General features: G+C 30.9%; 1 protein-coding gene and 1 long non-coding RNA gene across 8 annotated transcripts in view; one reads left to right on the top strand and one right to left on the bottom strand.

Annotated features, from left to right (window-relative positions):
- Window positions 1-17,047, bottom strand: part of LOC136987303 (trithorax group protein osa-like) — a 158,937-nt gene that overhangs the window by 47,888 nt on the left and 94,002 nt on the right. For all 7 annotated transcript variants that reach the window (XM_067285021.1, XM_067285022.1, XM_067285023.1 and 4 more), the window contains exons 4-6: window positions 12,765-12,927; window positions 8,017-8,115; window positions 7,115-7,228 (exon numbers count right to left, since the gene is read on the bottom strand). In XM_067285021.1, coding sequence (XP_067141122.1) covers window positions 7,115-7,228; window positions 8,017-8,115; window positions 12,765-12,927 — 376 coding nt within the window. The remainder of the gene's footprint in view (window positions 1-7,114; window positions 7,229-8,016; window positions 8,116-12,764; window positions 12,928-17,047) is intronic.
- On the top strand, window positions 14,666-15,293 carry LOC136987315 (uncharacterized). Its single transcript, XR_010882605.1, has 2 exons — window positions 14,666-14,890; window positions 14,978-15,293. It is a non-coding gene; the product is annotated as an uncharacterized lncRNA (long non-coding RNA).

Below are 17,047 nucleotides of genomic sequence, written 5' to 3'. Positions count from 1 at the left end.
GACACATGTAGAAGCCCACTATTACCTTTTTTTCTATTCCTTTGGCTAAAACAGTCTCCTAATAGAGAGGCCCCCTATTATGATACTGTAATTTTGTTATTACAAGACTAATATTTTAATATACAGTAAACACCACATTCTAATTAAATTCAACGTTTTTTTTTTTTTTAAATATCGGTAAGTACCTTTTCTTTAACCACTTCTACAACTTTTTGCACTAGTATAAATCTATTGTGAAGCTATTTATAGTTTCATGTAGGTGAGTGATGCAGTAATTTGTCCATAAAAACAGAATGGTGATCTAATGTTCTCCTATAAAGAGTTACATTTAAACTAGAAAAAAAATATAGTAAATAATAATCTTGTAACTCATGTTTAAGCCCAGTAGGCTTGTAATAAGAGAAATTAGTATTTTAATCTTATAAAGTAATATGAGAAAAATAAATCAAAACTTTGTTGTTACTAGGGGAATAAATATTTACATTAACTCTATATAATAGCAACGCTCAATCAATTATCAAAACTAACTTTGAATAATAATAAAATTTTATTACTACTATTTTAAAAACAATTATTAAATGCTTGAAAAAAAAAATCATTTTTTATATATTTAGTTGGTTAACTAAGAATACCAGTGTTTAACGCCTCTCTTAGGCATTAAATAATTGTATTCTCGTACTGTTATTAGCCATATAGTAATGCAAATAATGCTAGCAGTCTGGTTTGGATTATATTATTACGAACATAATTATGACAATAGCCAGATGGCTGAAAAGGTTAAGGCGTCGGTCTATCACTCTAGGAAGTCAGAATTGAATCCAAACAAGAAACTCCCTAAGAACCTCGCTGGATACATCAAATTTTGCCCTTCACCACCTGGTTGAATCCATCTATAATGTGTACCGAAAAAGACCCTCTTAGTGCTCACAGGGTGAAAAAATATCTTTTTTTCTGTAATTCATATTATCAAAGTTTATTATGCTTACTTCATTCAATATTATTCTTTCAAATTAAATTATAAAACATTACATATTTTTATATATAAAAGATAGTTTTTCTTGAATACTGACTTTGTATTTTATCAACCTAAATAAAACTTTCCCATTTATTTAATGATAATCTGAATGGAATTTAAATTAATTCAGTAACAAATAATTTGAATTTATTAACTCTATAATCCAATAATCGAGTTAACGAATTACTATAAAATGCTCGATTTTATATTTTGCATCAAAACATTGTCAAAACGACATTTATCATATTTCAATAGAAAAAAAATCTTGAAGATAAAATGTTCTCCTTTGTCTTATCAAATATGATTAAAAAAAACAAAAATTACATATATTTTTATTTAATTCTACTCAATTTTACTAGACCTACAGTTTAAAATTTGATACACAGACGTACTCATAAGATATTTAATACATATCTTATGAGTACCATATGAGATGATCTTATGAGTATCCATATATTTTTGGGTGAAGAATTAGATATTTAATAAAATAAACAAAGCAACTAAGCAATTAAATTTAAATAAAAATGTCACATAGCAATTAAATTCATTTTATAAACTATTAAATGAATTAATTCTGCACAATGGAATGAGAAGTGTGTTCGCTCGGAAACTATACTAAAAGCAATTAATACTAAAACTCGCTAAATAATAAGACAAACATAGTATAAACCAAGTTAATATAATGCTCTTCACAATTATATTGAAAAGAAAAGTGATCTTAGCATATTCTTCATTCTTAGACAGAAAATAAGCTTCATACAGGTTTATAGCAGAGTATCGTATAGCATTTTAGATAAATATAGTCAACGAGCTCACCAATACATGCAGTCAATAAGCTTTCCATACGAATATTCTTATGATTTTTAGAATTCATTTTTACTAAATTCAGAACTTACTTAATACATAACATAAGCCTATAAACACAGAAGTAAGTCAGAACTTATTGTAACGATAATAAATAAAACCAGAAGAGAAACAAAAATGAGTAATAATTCAGTCCAAAACAAATGTGTGTAATATGACTAATGTAACTATGCAAATGTTTTCATTCAAACAAACAACAAAACACTGATAAGCTAATCAATCAACTCAACAAATAATCTAATAGATACTAAGTTTATGACTCACAAATCAAAACATTTTATCTGTTTTCACTATTCTAACTGTAATTTGTAAGCAATTTTTTAACTGTTAGTTATTCCTTTGATACATTATCTACCGGTTGTAGTTTTTACTTTCTTTTCGCGAACGCTTCCAACGTCACCGCAAAGTTTTTATCTTCAACGATTCTCACTTAAACTAACTGGCAAACAGTTTTAATCAATTAATTCGTTAATAACAGACGATAAAATAAAAATCTTTGTTCGCTTTTATTCCGTGGTAATTTTAAAGCCGAAGCTAACATTTTATATTTTTACCGGCAGGTTCTTATAGCATTACCAAGTGATCAATCTTATTCAATGCGATTATATATCAGTTTCAATACCTATTTCTATGATGAACTATTTCCTGCAGAAGGTCTAAGGTTATACCACACAAACTATAGTCATTTTGTTCCCATTTTATCTCCACTTCATTGATTTATAAATCAAATTCAACTTTTTAACGTCCTAGTCCTATCAAATTTGGTCGGGTCAACTGATAAAATGACGATAAATATAGGTGAAATAAAATAAATTATTTTTCATTAAAATGACTTGGTAGCGGCAATATCTCAATTAATTTCTTGTAATTTAGGGAAAAATTACTGACTACATATATTATCTATGATTAAATTATCAATTATCAATAAAACATTTTTACGTTTATTATTAAGCTTTTCTGCACGGCAACTTATTCTCAAATTTAAATAAAGTTATCTCATCATAATTTTTGAAAGTCGCTTATTTTCTGTAAAAAATCATTAAACATTCGTGCAATTTTGCCGTGAATCCAGAAATTATACACTAAATACTACAGAGATGTTTCACCATTTTTCCAATGTTACAAATATTTGCATATAAATTCAGTTCATTCTTCGAACTTGAGAAAATTAATAATAATACAAAATAAAAATAGCAAAATCATTAAAATTTTTTATATTAGAAACTTTATAACATCAGAAAACATTCGAGCATTCTTTACATTTGATGTATAATTTGCTTTTTAATATGAGAAATTGTAAAATATTTCATTAATATTATTGTAAATTATATATTTATTACTTATATATTGTAAAATTTAATAAATTTTAAATATTAAATATACAACAAGCAATTTATTATACATATAAAAATACTGTATCTAAATATATATCTTACCATAAAATACAACCAAAAAAAATAATAATCTTGCTCGCAAACTTAAACGCTAAAGAAGAATCCTAATTGTCGTGCCTAATTCTTATAATTTTTCGTATTTTTCGAAATGTTTAACGCAAGTTATCGTATCAATTAACTTTTAAAAAATTTTATTATTTAAAATACAAATTTACTTAAATGATTCTTTTTATTTTCGGAGAATTAACTTACTAACATTTTGAATAATGTACAGTACTCTCTAAGTAACACTTTACGATTCGGTACAAACAAAACCTTTTCACGTTATTATATTAAGCAGAATCGCGTAAATTAAGATAATTCAACAAGTTTTTATTAATTATATTAATATTAATATAACATAAAGAAGGTAAATGTGGGTTTAACGATATATTTAAGTTTCTTTTCGGCCGCATTTTTATATAATACGTTATTTAATTTGACAGCAAATACGACGCAAAAAGGGGGGAGAAAAAAACAATAATTGACATTAACTGTTTTCTTTATGAACATAAGTGATGTAGTATTTTCGTCAGAGAGCACATAATAAAAACAGAATTACATTAAAAAAAGCTTAAATTAAATTACAATAATACACAAAATTATATCTGTATATAAAAAAAAAACAAAAATTTGCTTCGGCATATAAGAATTTTGTAAATTTATATAGAAAAGAATTTTTTTTTAAATGATTAAAAATCATATGTAAAAGTCTGAATTATTAATGAAGTGTTTCAAATTGAATTTCTTTTAATATATACTTAAAATTAAAAAAATATATAGTTAAAATGTATACGGTATAAATTTTTAAACATAAAATAACATTATTATATAAATTAGTTTTAGTCTAACAACAAAAATAAAAATGCAAAATAATTTAATTTTTAATAGAAGAGAAATAAAATTAAATATAGATTATATGCTTATATATATATATATATATTATAAAAACTGAATAATTCTGTTTTAACATTATAAAAAGAGTAAAAATTAAAATAAATAATAAAATGATATAAAATAAAATTTGAAACACGCACGTGAACAAAAACATGTTTTTTAATTCATTAATTAAAAACCGATTTTACATTTTAACGTCGATTAAACCTCGAAATGAGCAAAGAAATTGTAAATAAATAAATAAATAAATTAATTAAACAAAATCGAAATTTAATTATGTTATTTTTGAACGAATTATAAACAAAATTTAGCTTTTGTTCGTGGAGCTTCCAAATTTTAACTTTCGAAACTAAAAAAAAACAAAAATAAAATTTTTAATTTCTTATTCACACAAATGAAAAGCGGTTAATAATAATAATAAAAGTTAAATAAATATATATTTATATATATATATATATATATACATATATAAATAAAGATTAATTTCATCTTTATCCATTATAAGATAAGAAATTAATATTTGCAAATCTTTGATCAATTTGTTCACTCAACCAAATAACTTTTAAGGCAGATAGCAATTTATTAGAGAAAACTAAAGTGGCCACCAGAGTGCAAGTTTGTAAATAAATTCAGAAATGCATGATCAAGTATTTAAATTTAATGATAACCAATAGTCTATAATTGAGTCGAGAGTTTGGTTTATGTATTATTATTATTATTATTATTATTATTTGCTTAATTCATGCAACATGCTTTAATTTAAAATGATTAGTTTCAAGTGGGCTTAGTTTATAAATAGTTTCGTAGAAAATGAAAGGAAGAGAAGAATGCGTTAGAAAATGAGATATTAGACAAGAAAAGAAGAGTCTACGGATTATTTATTTTAAATTTCATTTTCGAGTTATGTATATAATGTAATTTAATAACGCAACGTTTTATAAATTTTAACAAAACGTGGTCTTTTTTTTTCGCTTTTTAATAAATTATGCATAATTTTATCTAATTTTTAATGGATAATTTTGTTATTAAACAAGAAAAAAGAAAAGCTTCCAATTTCTTTTTAATTTTCTAAAATCGTAAAAAAAAAATTTGAATTTTTAAAACCTCGTCGATAAAAATAATAAATTTTTAAGCATCTTTAATTATCCATTTTCGTAATAACTAATTAAAAACTGAGATTGTTAAATCAATTACGAACAATTTTTATTGTGAAGTAATATTAGAAATAATTATTTTATTAACATTGATAACATTAAAATTCAATTTATAAAGAAATAAAAATAAAAATAATATATATATATTAAAGATTTGTTGTTATTTTATTAAACACCTATATAAATTTTGGATCAGGAAATTAAGAAGGGGAAAAAAAATTAAATAATTAAATCTGCCTGTAACCGTTAGTAATGATATAAAAGCGATCAATCCAATACATTATTTAGAATTTTATCACGTAATTAATTAATGCCTTCATGTAAATGAGATAAAAATAATGATTAGAAATGCCTCATGCTCTAAGGGGAAATAAATATATAATGATCAAAATGAGTGTTAAAAAGGATAAAAGACAGTTAAGATAGAAGGAATATTATACAGATAGAGAAAAAAATAAAACACTTCACAATTAGAAATTAAGACAACATACTATTGTGACAGAAATGACATGGACACAAGTGACAGAATGAAATTTTACCTATTGATGGGGCAGATGTCTGAGTAAAACCACTAGATGACAACGAAGTTACAGCGTTGGAAGTTTCTGTAATTGGTGTAGACACAGAAGGAGGTGACATACTAGAATGTTGGAAGAAGAGGGAGTACTGACTGCAGGAGGAAGCATAGGAGAATCATCCTGACTGGCATTAGGGTGCCACAAGGTGCCGGAGTTGGTGTTGTTGGGGGTCCAGGCATGGAATTTGGTATCCCAGGTTGCTGTTGCATACTGTTATAACTTCCACTGTACATTTTTTGTTGTAAATGCTGCCGTAGATACATCGGTGAAGAACGCATACTAGCAGAATTTGCTGCCGCCACTATGGCGGCTTGAGCTGCTGCCTGTGCATTACCAGGTGGTAACATGGTGGATTTGGAGTACTGGCTAGGTGGAGGCATCATTCCATATCCGGTAGGACCGGCATATTGGGAATTCATAAAGCCAGCTGTAGTAGAAGCTGGGTAATTCTGTGTACCACTAGGAGGCAAACGAACTATCCCTGTCTGGGAAGGATAGTTAGGATTGTTCATGGGAGAAGGATAACTGTTCTGTCCTTGTGTCCCATACCCCTGTAAACCCATTGAGCTTTGAGGGCGAGGATAATTGCCTGGAAATTAAAACTGGTGTCTCAGTGAAACTATATGTGATGTGGATAAATGAGTTAACTATAGAATATTTCTAACTGATATTCATATTATATTTTAAAAATACAGATTCAATATTAATATCAATAATTAAATGAAGTTTTAAATAATAAAATTTATTACAAAATGGATCTAAAATGATTATATTATACTGTTTTTGTTTCTACTAAATAAAAAAAACACAGCAAATGCTAAAGTGAGAATTAATAATATTCAGTAGAAACTATACGAGTCAACAGTATGAATTTTTTGTATCATATTCTGAATTTAACAATCTGATATCTTTGCATTAAAGCAAACATATAACTTTGTTTAGACATGCATTTTTATTTGCATAACAAAATTTATTCATTGAAGTTTAAATTTATTTATTTCGAAAATTATATGATGAAGAAGAAGAAGAAAAAAATAATAATAATAAACATAAATCTAGAAGTTTAAAATTAAAATGCAAAAACATAATAACTTCTTACCACTATACTACTTTAATATTTAAATTATTTAAAGTAAGTATACTGAAACTGTTTCTTAATCAGTTATTATATACCTTGAGGATAATGTCCTTGCTGAGAATATTGTCCTATAGGACCACTATTTCCCATAATCCCCTGATGAATTTTGTTTCCATAGAACTGCGTGGATGCCATTTGTTGATTATAATCTGAAAAATTTTATTTAAAAATGAATAAATCATAAAAGACTTAATATAAAATTCAACAGTGTTAAAACATGTATGAACCACTACAAACATACATATTGTTTATGGGTTGTGCAATAAGTCACTGATACAGTAATCCTTCCATTTACGCAGTTGACAAAATTTTTAATTTTACATAATCAACTTTATGGTAATAAATGAGAGTTACTTAAAAAAGTGTTTTTTTTTATTAGTAATCTCTTATACAGATGTGTAGTTAAAATCTTTCTACCCAAGTAAAATACTGAGAATATAAAGCAGATCCTTATTTTAAACAGCTTTCCATGGTTCCAATTTACACACTTTTCACAGAGCCAATCACTTGCATAAATGAAAGGATTATTGTACTTGGAGAAAAATAAAACCAAATCACTTTCAGAGTGAAAATATTTGAGGAAACATCTTGGGAAAAATGTAAATTTAATTTATTTGGTACAATAAATACGTAAGATCATAAATGTTCTTGTTTCTGTAAACTCGTAATAGGGCTTTGTAATTTTTTTAGTTAAGAATTTAAGATATCATTTAAACAGCTAATGGTTTATGTTCTACTATAGCACAGTGTTCGAATTTCGGAATGCGAGAACACGAAATTCTGGTTAAGTTACTCGTAAGTTGGAATTTGAATTGTAAAGACCTAAAGAAGGGTATTGAACACATCTTAACTGTAGAATCAATAAATCTGCTTGAGTTTAACACATGTAATTATTGCATTTAAATTTGTATTTAAAATACATAAATAAACTGCTCACTTTGTGCTGCCATCTGTGTTGGAGTCATGTGACTTTGTCCATTATTATCTGATTGGCTAGATGATGGTCTGGGAGACATCGGAATGTTTGCTTGTTGGCCTACGATAACAACAAACATTTAAATTATTATTATATTATTTTTCACTTTTAATGAAGTCGAAACATTCTAATTCAAAGTATGAATTACAAATAATGTTATGTAATTGTTTTATTAATAAATGAAATTACAAAAAAACAGAATACCTTCGCTTTAAACTCTGTATTTATCCAAGTAACGAAAAATAAATTACATTAATTAGTCGATAGAAGAAAAAAAGAAAACTAAATTGAATATTAAGTAATGATTTTGTGAAATTAAAAATTAAAATTTTAATTACAAAAAGAAAAATAATTTTAAAAATTTATATTTTCTTCATTTTAGGGTTTAACAAACAACGCATATTAAAAAAATTAATATTTAAATATATATTTATTAATTTCTTTGTAACAAACATAACTGGACTTTTTTTAAAAATAACTAAATCAAAAAAGCTAATTAAAACTCTATTAATATTACATGATTAGATCATTAAAACTAAAATTCAAATTAGGTAAATAACGATTACATTGTGAAGTGAATGACTTGTAGTCAATAAACCGAAAGAATGCTTAACTATCAAGAAGCATGCACTTCGTCGTAAAGAACACGCAGATGCTTTCAACTAACGCAATAAAAACACAATTATTATTTACTTTATTAAACTAACGTAACCAGTTGCTCAAAAATAAACGACCAGAGGCATTTGTTTTATATAATAAAGTACTTATTCAAGAATTAGAAATTTTCTATTTATATTACTTCTATTGTATGATAATTAAATTAGCAATTTAAATAAACTTTTTAACAATGGCATAACAAATTCAGTAGAGAATTATACCAAGACGATAATAATAAAAATAATTCTGATGATTCCATATTTTGATAAATAAGACTTGAAAGTCTTCATCATTACTTTTTCAATTATAATCTTAAGAAAAAAAAAAAAAACCGCCAAGTCCAATTTGTATAAAAATTTAAGCGCAAACAAAGAACAAATTTCTAAACAACAACAGATAATTCCATTGTTTACACATATATTAATTGCAATTCTATAATTAATATTTTCTTTTTCTTCGATATATATTCATTTGAGACGGTTCTTTTCACAATTTTTTTTTTGTATTTATTAATTTTTATTGTTATTATATTTCTAATAAATTTATAATAAATATACCAGCAAATTTAATATAAAATTAATTATTTTAAAATTTAATAAAATTTCACGTGTAAAAAAATATGCGCGCACGTGTAACTCTATTTCCGAAAAAGGCTTTAAAAAATATTAATTTTTAAATAATTAATTCAAAATAAAAATACCTGACTAATGCCAAATAGAACTAGATCAAAGCATTGTGCAAAAGACAGTAAACAAAAGAAAAGAGAAATGTAAACTCCTATTTCTGTAAGACACGAACAGAACTAGTTACGTAATTATGAATAATTTGTAAGTTGACTGTAAGGTTGGAATAATTAATAAACTTAGTTATGCTTTCACAACTGCACTTTAATGATACAAGAAGATAGGGCTACTTAGAAGAATAAATGGAATCATTAAATAAATTAAATATACACTAAAACGGTCTCCTGTTATATAGTTATAAAGACTAGTCAGGTGAAGAGTGTAGAGTATACCACTTAAATAAAACGGCTAATTTTTTAAAACAAAACCACTTGTCGATAAAGACGGACGACGTCTACGTACATTAGGTACATTACGTGAAATTTTATCTTTTACTCGGTATAGTTTATTTATTTAAACCGAAAAGACAGTAAATAATAATAATTTGAATATATTAAAATGTTTTTATAGTTTTATATATGACAAAAGAAAATGTAAAATCAAGTGTCATAATCTAAAAATATCAGCTAAGTGTCATGTTCCGGCAGTAATAAGATCTAATGATAAGTATGACGTTTGCTATAAACATTTTTAATCCAATTAAAAATGCAGATAGACATCAAAATTTAAAAAGCATTTTGATAATTACTTCATACAGTCAATGAAACAAAAAAAAATACAACCAGATATATAGATGTAAATATGACAAAAACTCAAAAATATTGGTTCTAACATCTGTGTGAAATACTGTTACTACTAAATATCAAACTATTTTAAAATAGTTTTAATAATGCAAGCAATACTGAAACAGAAAACAGAAATATTTATCATTTTAGAAATGACAATAATTTATAAAAAATTGTGTAATGTTTTCTTGGATTTTTAAAAAACTTTTACTCTTAAAAACAGCATCTTTTCCTTAAATGACGCGAACCCCAAAATGTGTTAAATATTGAAACATATATTTCAAAATACACGCAAAATAACAAAACCTAAATCAACTTTCGATTTAATTTTACTAGACAATAAAAAAGATGAATAAAAAGATGAAGACAGTCGGACTTTCGTTTACAGAAGTTTACTACATTCGGATAGAATATAAATAATAATAAAATTCAATCCCGTGTACGTAAAATTATATTCTTAAATAAATTTTATTATTAAAAATATATTAATTTTCTTTAAAAAACAAATTTGTCGACTTTTACAATAAAAATAAATCAACAACAATGTAGTTATTACAGTCAAGCAGTCAACAATAACCAGTAAGCAGATTATCTGCGCCAGGGTTTAAGTACGATAATAGTGTAGAGAGCATTATTCTGGAAGATTTAAGTTGTTAAAAAAATAAAACAAAAAAGAAGAAAATGTAATTCCAAAGTTTGTACAAGGATTAAAAAACTTATATTCTGTATCCGCAAGACGAAAAGAAAGTATAATTAACATATTCGCATTTCGAAGTTAAAAAATCCATATGCCATTCTTTGAGTTTAAATTTTCAATCCATTAAAAGAAATCAATCGAAGGTTCGCTATGTATTTCGTGCTAAGAGCCAATTATCATACTTATAAATATCCCAAAACGATAAACAAACTTTGCTACTACTCAGTATAAACTGTAAAACAATCAATAAATAAATTGTTAAGCTTTACTGACTTTAAAATATTGTTACTGATACGAAAATGGAGCATTGAAGCCTTCATTTTTAAGAAAAGAATTAACAAACATATTATATAGACTATATTTGTCTTCAAAAGAATTGGTAAATTTTTGTTTTCTCATTCTTACATTGATTATATTTTTAACAAACATTTGTAATTGGAAGATTTTCTCAAGAGGATCTGTCATGCTATAAAACAAATATTATACAATAAATCAGAAGCCTTCTCTAAATTAATACTGGAGAGATGTATATTTCTCAATATTAATTTAAAATTATTACACTTTTCAGTTTATTTATTAGTTAAATCAAATTATTTATAGCCTTAGAGACTGTACAACGTAATCATACTAAATTCATTACAAGAATGATTAATAATAAGCATAATTAATAAATTTAATTCATAAATTAGAAAGTTTTTAAAAATTTTAATACGAGATTAGCTCTACTTTAAAATGTATTTAAAAATGCTGCAAAATACTAAAAACTTCTTCTTAAATACGCAAATTTTAAAGTCGACTCGGCCGATATAACATCGTTTCGCCGAGGAAACAATTTCGAAAATATTTGTCCGACTAAAACTAAATAAACTTAATAGAATTAATCTTATTGTTTATATTTTATTAAATCTACTTAATTAAAAATACTATTATTATTATTATTATTATTTTTATTTTTCTTTATCATCTCCGCTTTTCATTGTTCGTAACGCAAACGCGCACAAACTGTATTTGGCAGCAAAATAAAATAACTCGTTCTTTCTTAACTTTCTCCTATCGCTAGTCGAGATAATTTAATTTTGACAGAGATAAATCCTCAAATAATTTAGTTAATTTTATTCTTAAATAAGAAAAAAACTTAATCAATAACGATACGTTTTTTTTTTGTTCGAAACTACATTTTAAAGGAATAATTTTATTTTAAAAAATTAAATGAGGTATAATAGTATATAATTTTCTAGCAATTAAATACTGATAATAATTGCCAAGGGCACGGAGCCGAAGTAAAACAAAAAAATAAAAAATTAGCATGGATAATTAGAAAAAAAAAACTCCGTATCAATGGTACCATTGGGGACGTAAACTGTGCAGCATCTTTTCTAATGCAATTATTTTTTTCTTTTAATATTCTAGAGTAGGATGTGATTGACCTATCTACAAGGTTGGTAAAACAGGTGACGTCACACATCACTCAAGAGAGATATCCTGTAAGAATTTCAGTTCTATCTTCAACAACCGGTCTTGTAAACTAGTCTTGCGGTGGGATGACAAATAAAACTTCCCCTATCGTTCCTTCCCACTCTTTCAAGGTCAATGTCAGGATAGCCTAGTGCATCAATAAATCTCCCGAACAGCTGTTTGTTGTGTCACAACTTTCTAGTATGAGAGGTGTGACCAGCCAAATGAGGTCAGGCTGGGGGAGGGCGGAAGGGAGACGTGGAGTCTACCAGTGTTAAAGGGGGAGAATGGGGGGTTTCCCATCTCTTTAATGACATCATCGGTGGGTGTGAACACGCGACACCACCGTCACTCACAGAAACGGAGCGATGAGTAAGACACGTGCTGTTTCGCCTCTCCAAGACGATTTCAAAATCATCATTGGCTGGATAAGACAGAAGGTTGATGAAATATTCAAAATGAATTTAAACGGAATTAAATTCGATCACTTACCTATGGCTGGAGACATGGAACGTGAACCAGTAGACGAAACTGACGGTGGTCTCAGAGGTTGACCCTGCGACGTGGGAGGAGTGCCAGGGGTCCTAGTCAAACCAGGAGTACTGGTGCCACCGCCCCCTCCACCAGGATCGTCATCCACACCACTAGCCACCTCCTAAAAGAAAAGAGAGGGGAGAAAACACCGTTAACGGTTAAAAAAAGCAGAAAAACTAAAACGTAAACGTAAAAATGCCCCGCGGGAATCTCGAGTAAAAAAAACAAGCGAAAAACGAAAAAGAAAGAAAGGAAAAAAAACATCGCGCGGGGACGGGAGGGAAATTTAAAAATCGAAAAATGTCAAGAGCGTGCATCGATCGATACCCACAGCACGCCCACTTTAAAATAAAATAGAATCTGTTTCGCACGTGCTTTACATATTCCGAGCGTGGTGTATTGTAATCGATTGACATTTAAAAAGAAACGACCACTTACTACTGGAGTTCAAAGGCGACGAGCTGCCAACAGCAGAACCGACGCCACAGAGACCTTGCAGCGTTCGATCCCGTGTGCACGCCACCCCCACCTTTCCCCAGGTCAGAAAGAGCCAGTGCCTGGTCCAGCACTAGTCGATAGAGCCTCCATGAATAACATTGCTGCGTGCAACGATGCAGCCAACCCAAGGCGAACAGCTAGGGGCTCTAGAAGTTCGTCAGCGCGGTCGGCTCATCGATACTTCCTGTTTTACAAACTAGTTACACACTCCTTTATTGCAACCGATGACTAAAAAATCGATTCCGACACGCTAACAATTCCTCGCTCCTCGTTATAAACTTCTGAGAGAAAGAGGAGGGAGGAAGAAGAAGAGGAGGAGTAGGGAGGAAGAAAGAAAATTTCCCTCCCCCTTTTTTAAGTCGCCGCCTCGATACGAGAGCCGACAACTTCGACCAGTTGGCCCTTGTTTCAATAAAAACGACTGGATTTGCCGAGAGTTACAACACTGGCAAGTTCTACCAGGCTCAACCGAGATAACAGCACTCGCATTAACCGGACCCAACGCAGCGCGAACCGTCGCTAGGCAACCGCCCGACCGCACCACTGGCGAAGCGAGGGGAGGAGGAAGAAGAAGAAGCCGTCCCGACTTTTAAAAATAACGCACGGTTGTCGGTGGCGCCGCGCGGCGGGACGGGGAGAAACGGAGGAAAACGGGGCAGGAGAAGAGAATAAAATAAAAAAAAATCGAGTAAAATGTCATCACAGAGTAAGACGGGACGCTTTGGCATTTTGTATTGGAGTTAGTGAGGGAAGAGCGATTCTAGAATTGAACGCTGTCGGGTCTGCCTGCTAGCGTCGGTCGGCACACCGTTCGGCGTAATGGAGCCGAGCCGGGCTTAGGTCTCCGTCACACAAACGAACGGCGATTTATCACGTGGCCTGTCAATACTCCGCCTTCTCTTAGACGCGGGGAACGTCTAGCCTCGCAGCCGGGCTCCTATCCAGTCGGAAACTTTATCTAGCCTCGCAGACGGGCGTCCTTCCACTCCGCCGTTCGCTTCTAACGACTGGGTGAAAGGTTATGTAAAATAGGACATTTGACTTTAAAACGTGTCAAAAGGTGTGGAAAAACAGATCTGGACAAAATAATTCAACGATCGTCCTCTTGTCACTTCTATCTGTTTCCTTATTCCCTCCCCCCCGCCGTCCGGTGGGAAACGGGGGTTTACAATCTCCTCCACCCCTAGCTTAGACAGGCGGCGTTGTCGTCGGATCGCGTTACTCGGCGGCGCTGGACAGGATCTCGTTGGCAGCGTACAGATACTGCACAGATCTCCGCGTATCAAAACATTCCCAGACGCGAAAATGACAGAAGAGCGTACGAGATCTTAAAAAAAGGAAAACAAAAAAAAAAAAAAAAATACGCGTGCGCGCGCCGGAGAAAAACACGGGAAAAAATTAAAAATCCGGGGGCATTACAATTATTTCAAATCTCGCACCGAGAAAGACCTGGAGGAGAAAAAAAAACGGAATAAAATAAAGAAAAAGGTCACGCTGACTAATCTTACCCTGGGGGAGTTTTCGACACGCCTGACTGGCACAGAACTACCGAAGTTGGAAAAATCGCACCAACTTCTGATAGAGGGGTAAGTGTATACTTGTATGTATGTATATATGTATATATATATATATATATATATATATAGTTAACGCGTCTCTTTTCTATCCAACAGCGCCGATAGAAAAGGATTTGTTCACCGACCGATTGATGGTATAAAAGAGTGTTTACAGACCGATTTACTCCACTGATGGATAAGCAGATTAAAGGTCTCCATGTTTATTATACTGTTAGACTCCGCCCGAGGAAATGACATCGAAACTGATCCCCGGTTCCGTTTTCGGAGCGACAGAACGAAATTTCCGACGCGATAGGAGGTACTCCGGATGTGGAAAAACCGATTTTCCGAGTAGGTTATGTGAGATGCTTCTGTTATTACTGACTTTACGATAACATGTTATTTGCAAGGAGCAAGGGGGGTGGAGGAGGAGGAGAAGGAGGACGACAAAAAAATATAAAAAAAAAGGCACAGAAATGAATAACGCATCCAATTTTATACAAACTTTAACATTTTAATAAAAATGTTTCCATTCTTCGCTCACGCTGCCTTGATTTATATCTGTATTATCTAGAGAGAGAGAGAGAGAGAGACGGGGAAAACTAGAATACATTTGCACAACCGGACGAGTTTAAACGGTGGCTTATAAATTTCGTCGGTAGTCGCGTAGCGTCGCGCTGCGGGCGCTCGCGACGACCGGCGAACTTTTTATCGCCGTTATCTTTTTTAAATAATTAAACCTAAAGTCGGACGTTTCGGGGCATAACGAACTCGGCTTACGCAACTTTTGCGAGCTTTCCAGATTTATATTTTAAAAGAGTTTAGGCAAGGAAAACGCTAAAAGTAAAAGTTTCTCGTCGCGTCACCTTGCCGTCTCGATGCGCCCGCGCTCCGCCAAGTAGAAATAAATAACAAGTTGGCGCTTTGGAGGAGTTTCAGCAACATTTTTTTTATTTTTATTTTTCTTTTTCTTCTCTCCCCCCCACTCTCCGCCGCTCGCAACTTATCCGAAACTTTATTGACTCATCGATTGGCCGCTCGATCATTCTAAATCGGGCATAAACATTGTACGCGAAAGCGACGACGTCATTTATTCGTTACGCTCTCCGTTTTAAATAAGATTATACAGAAAACCATTTACGGTACTTTTATAGCTATGCGCCACCGCAAATTTAATAATTAGCAACGTTAACCGACGGAGGGAAAGGAGCTATGTAAAGAATGTTACCTACTTTACTCCCCTCAGACCAAAAATCACAATGGCTCCACGCTCGGATCGGGTAAAAATATCGAGAAATTTCGCGCGCGGGAATGATTAAAACGTGAGGGATTATTCCTGACTGTTATATAACAGGGAGAAAGTATGGTCGACCCCGAGATTTTTGGACACGGGAACCGTCAAACATCGGGAAAAGAAGACAAAGTTGGGGGGCTTTTGTTTGTGTGTGAGAGAGGGGACACGATTTTTCACCACTTTTGAAGCTTAATAAGTCTTGTGCCTCTCGTCGAAAATTTCTGAAATTTTGCAGGGAGGTTTGCGTATTGGGGTGAAATGCGTGTAGAAATTTTCAGGAAAATCGGACCATCGGTTCGGGAGATACGGCCCCCACCCCTTAACGTCTCCCGAACCAATCCGAAGACTTAAAAAAGTAATGGTAGCAATTATTAGGGATGAAACAAAGTAAAGAATGCCGCTGAGAGTCAACAACGTTGCCAGATTTTTATTAAAAGTTTCGCCGGTACTACCGAAAGCAACCGATTTAATTACCGATAAGCATCACTAAAAAAAACACGCAAGATAAAACCTTATAAAGAAACAAAGGCGAGCTAACTCCCACGCTTGTTTAGTTCTCGTCGACTAAACTCGAGTTTGGAGAGAAGTTTTATATAGATCAAAACACACGTCTGAATTTGGCCCACGCGCCAAAATTTCCAAGCTCTTACACGTTGGTTCGGATACGTCGGGCAAGGTAAACACTTAGCACGCTTCCGAGCGAAAATCCCAGCAAAGATAAAAATTCTTCTTATTTTTATGAGATTCCGTAGCACAAAACAAACCGGGGGAGGAGGAAACGAAATAAAAAAAAAAGTTGCCGGCGATGTAATAAAGATTTCTAGCCCTCAGAGACCGCGCTAAGCCACAAAAACATCATACAAAATTAATAACATTTAAGACTGATGACAATT

This window comes from Centruroides vittatus, unplaced genomic scaffold (genome assembly GCF_030686945.1).
Source record: "Centruroides vittatus isolate TY-2023 unplaced genomic scaffold, ASM3068694v2 scaffold_149, whole genome shotgun sequence".
NCBI classification, from domain to species: Eukaryota; Metazoa; Arthropoda; class Arachnida; order Scorpiones; family Buthidae; genus Centruroides; species Centruroides vittatus.
This window is presented reverse-complemented; position numbering and strand designations above follow the sequence as displayed.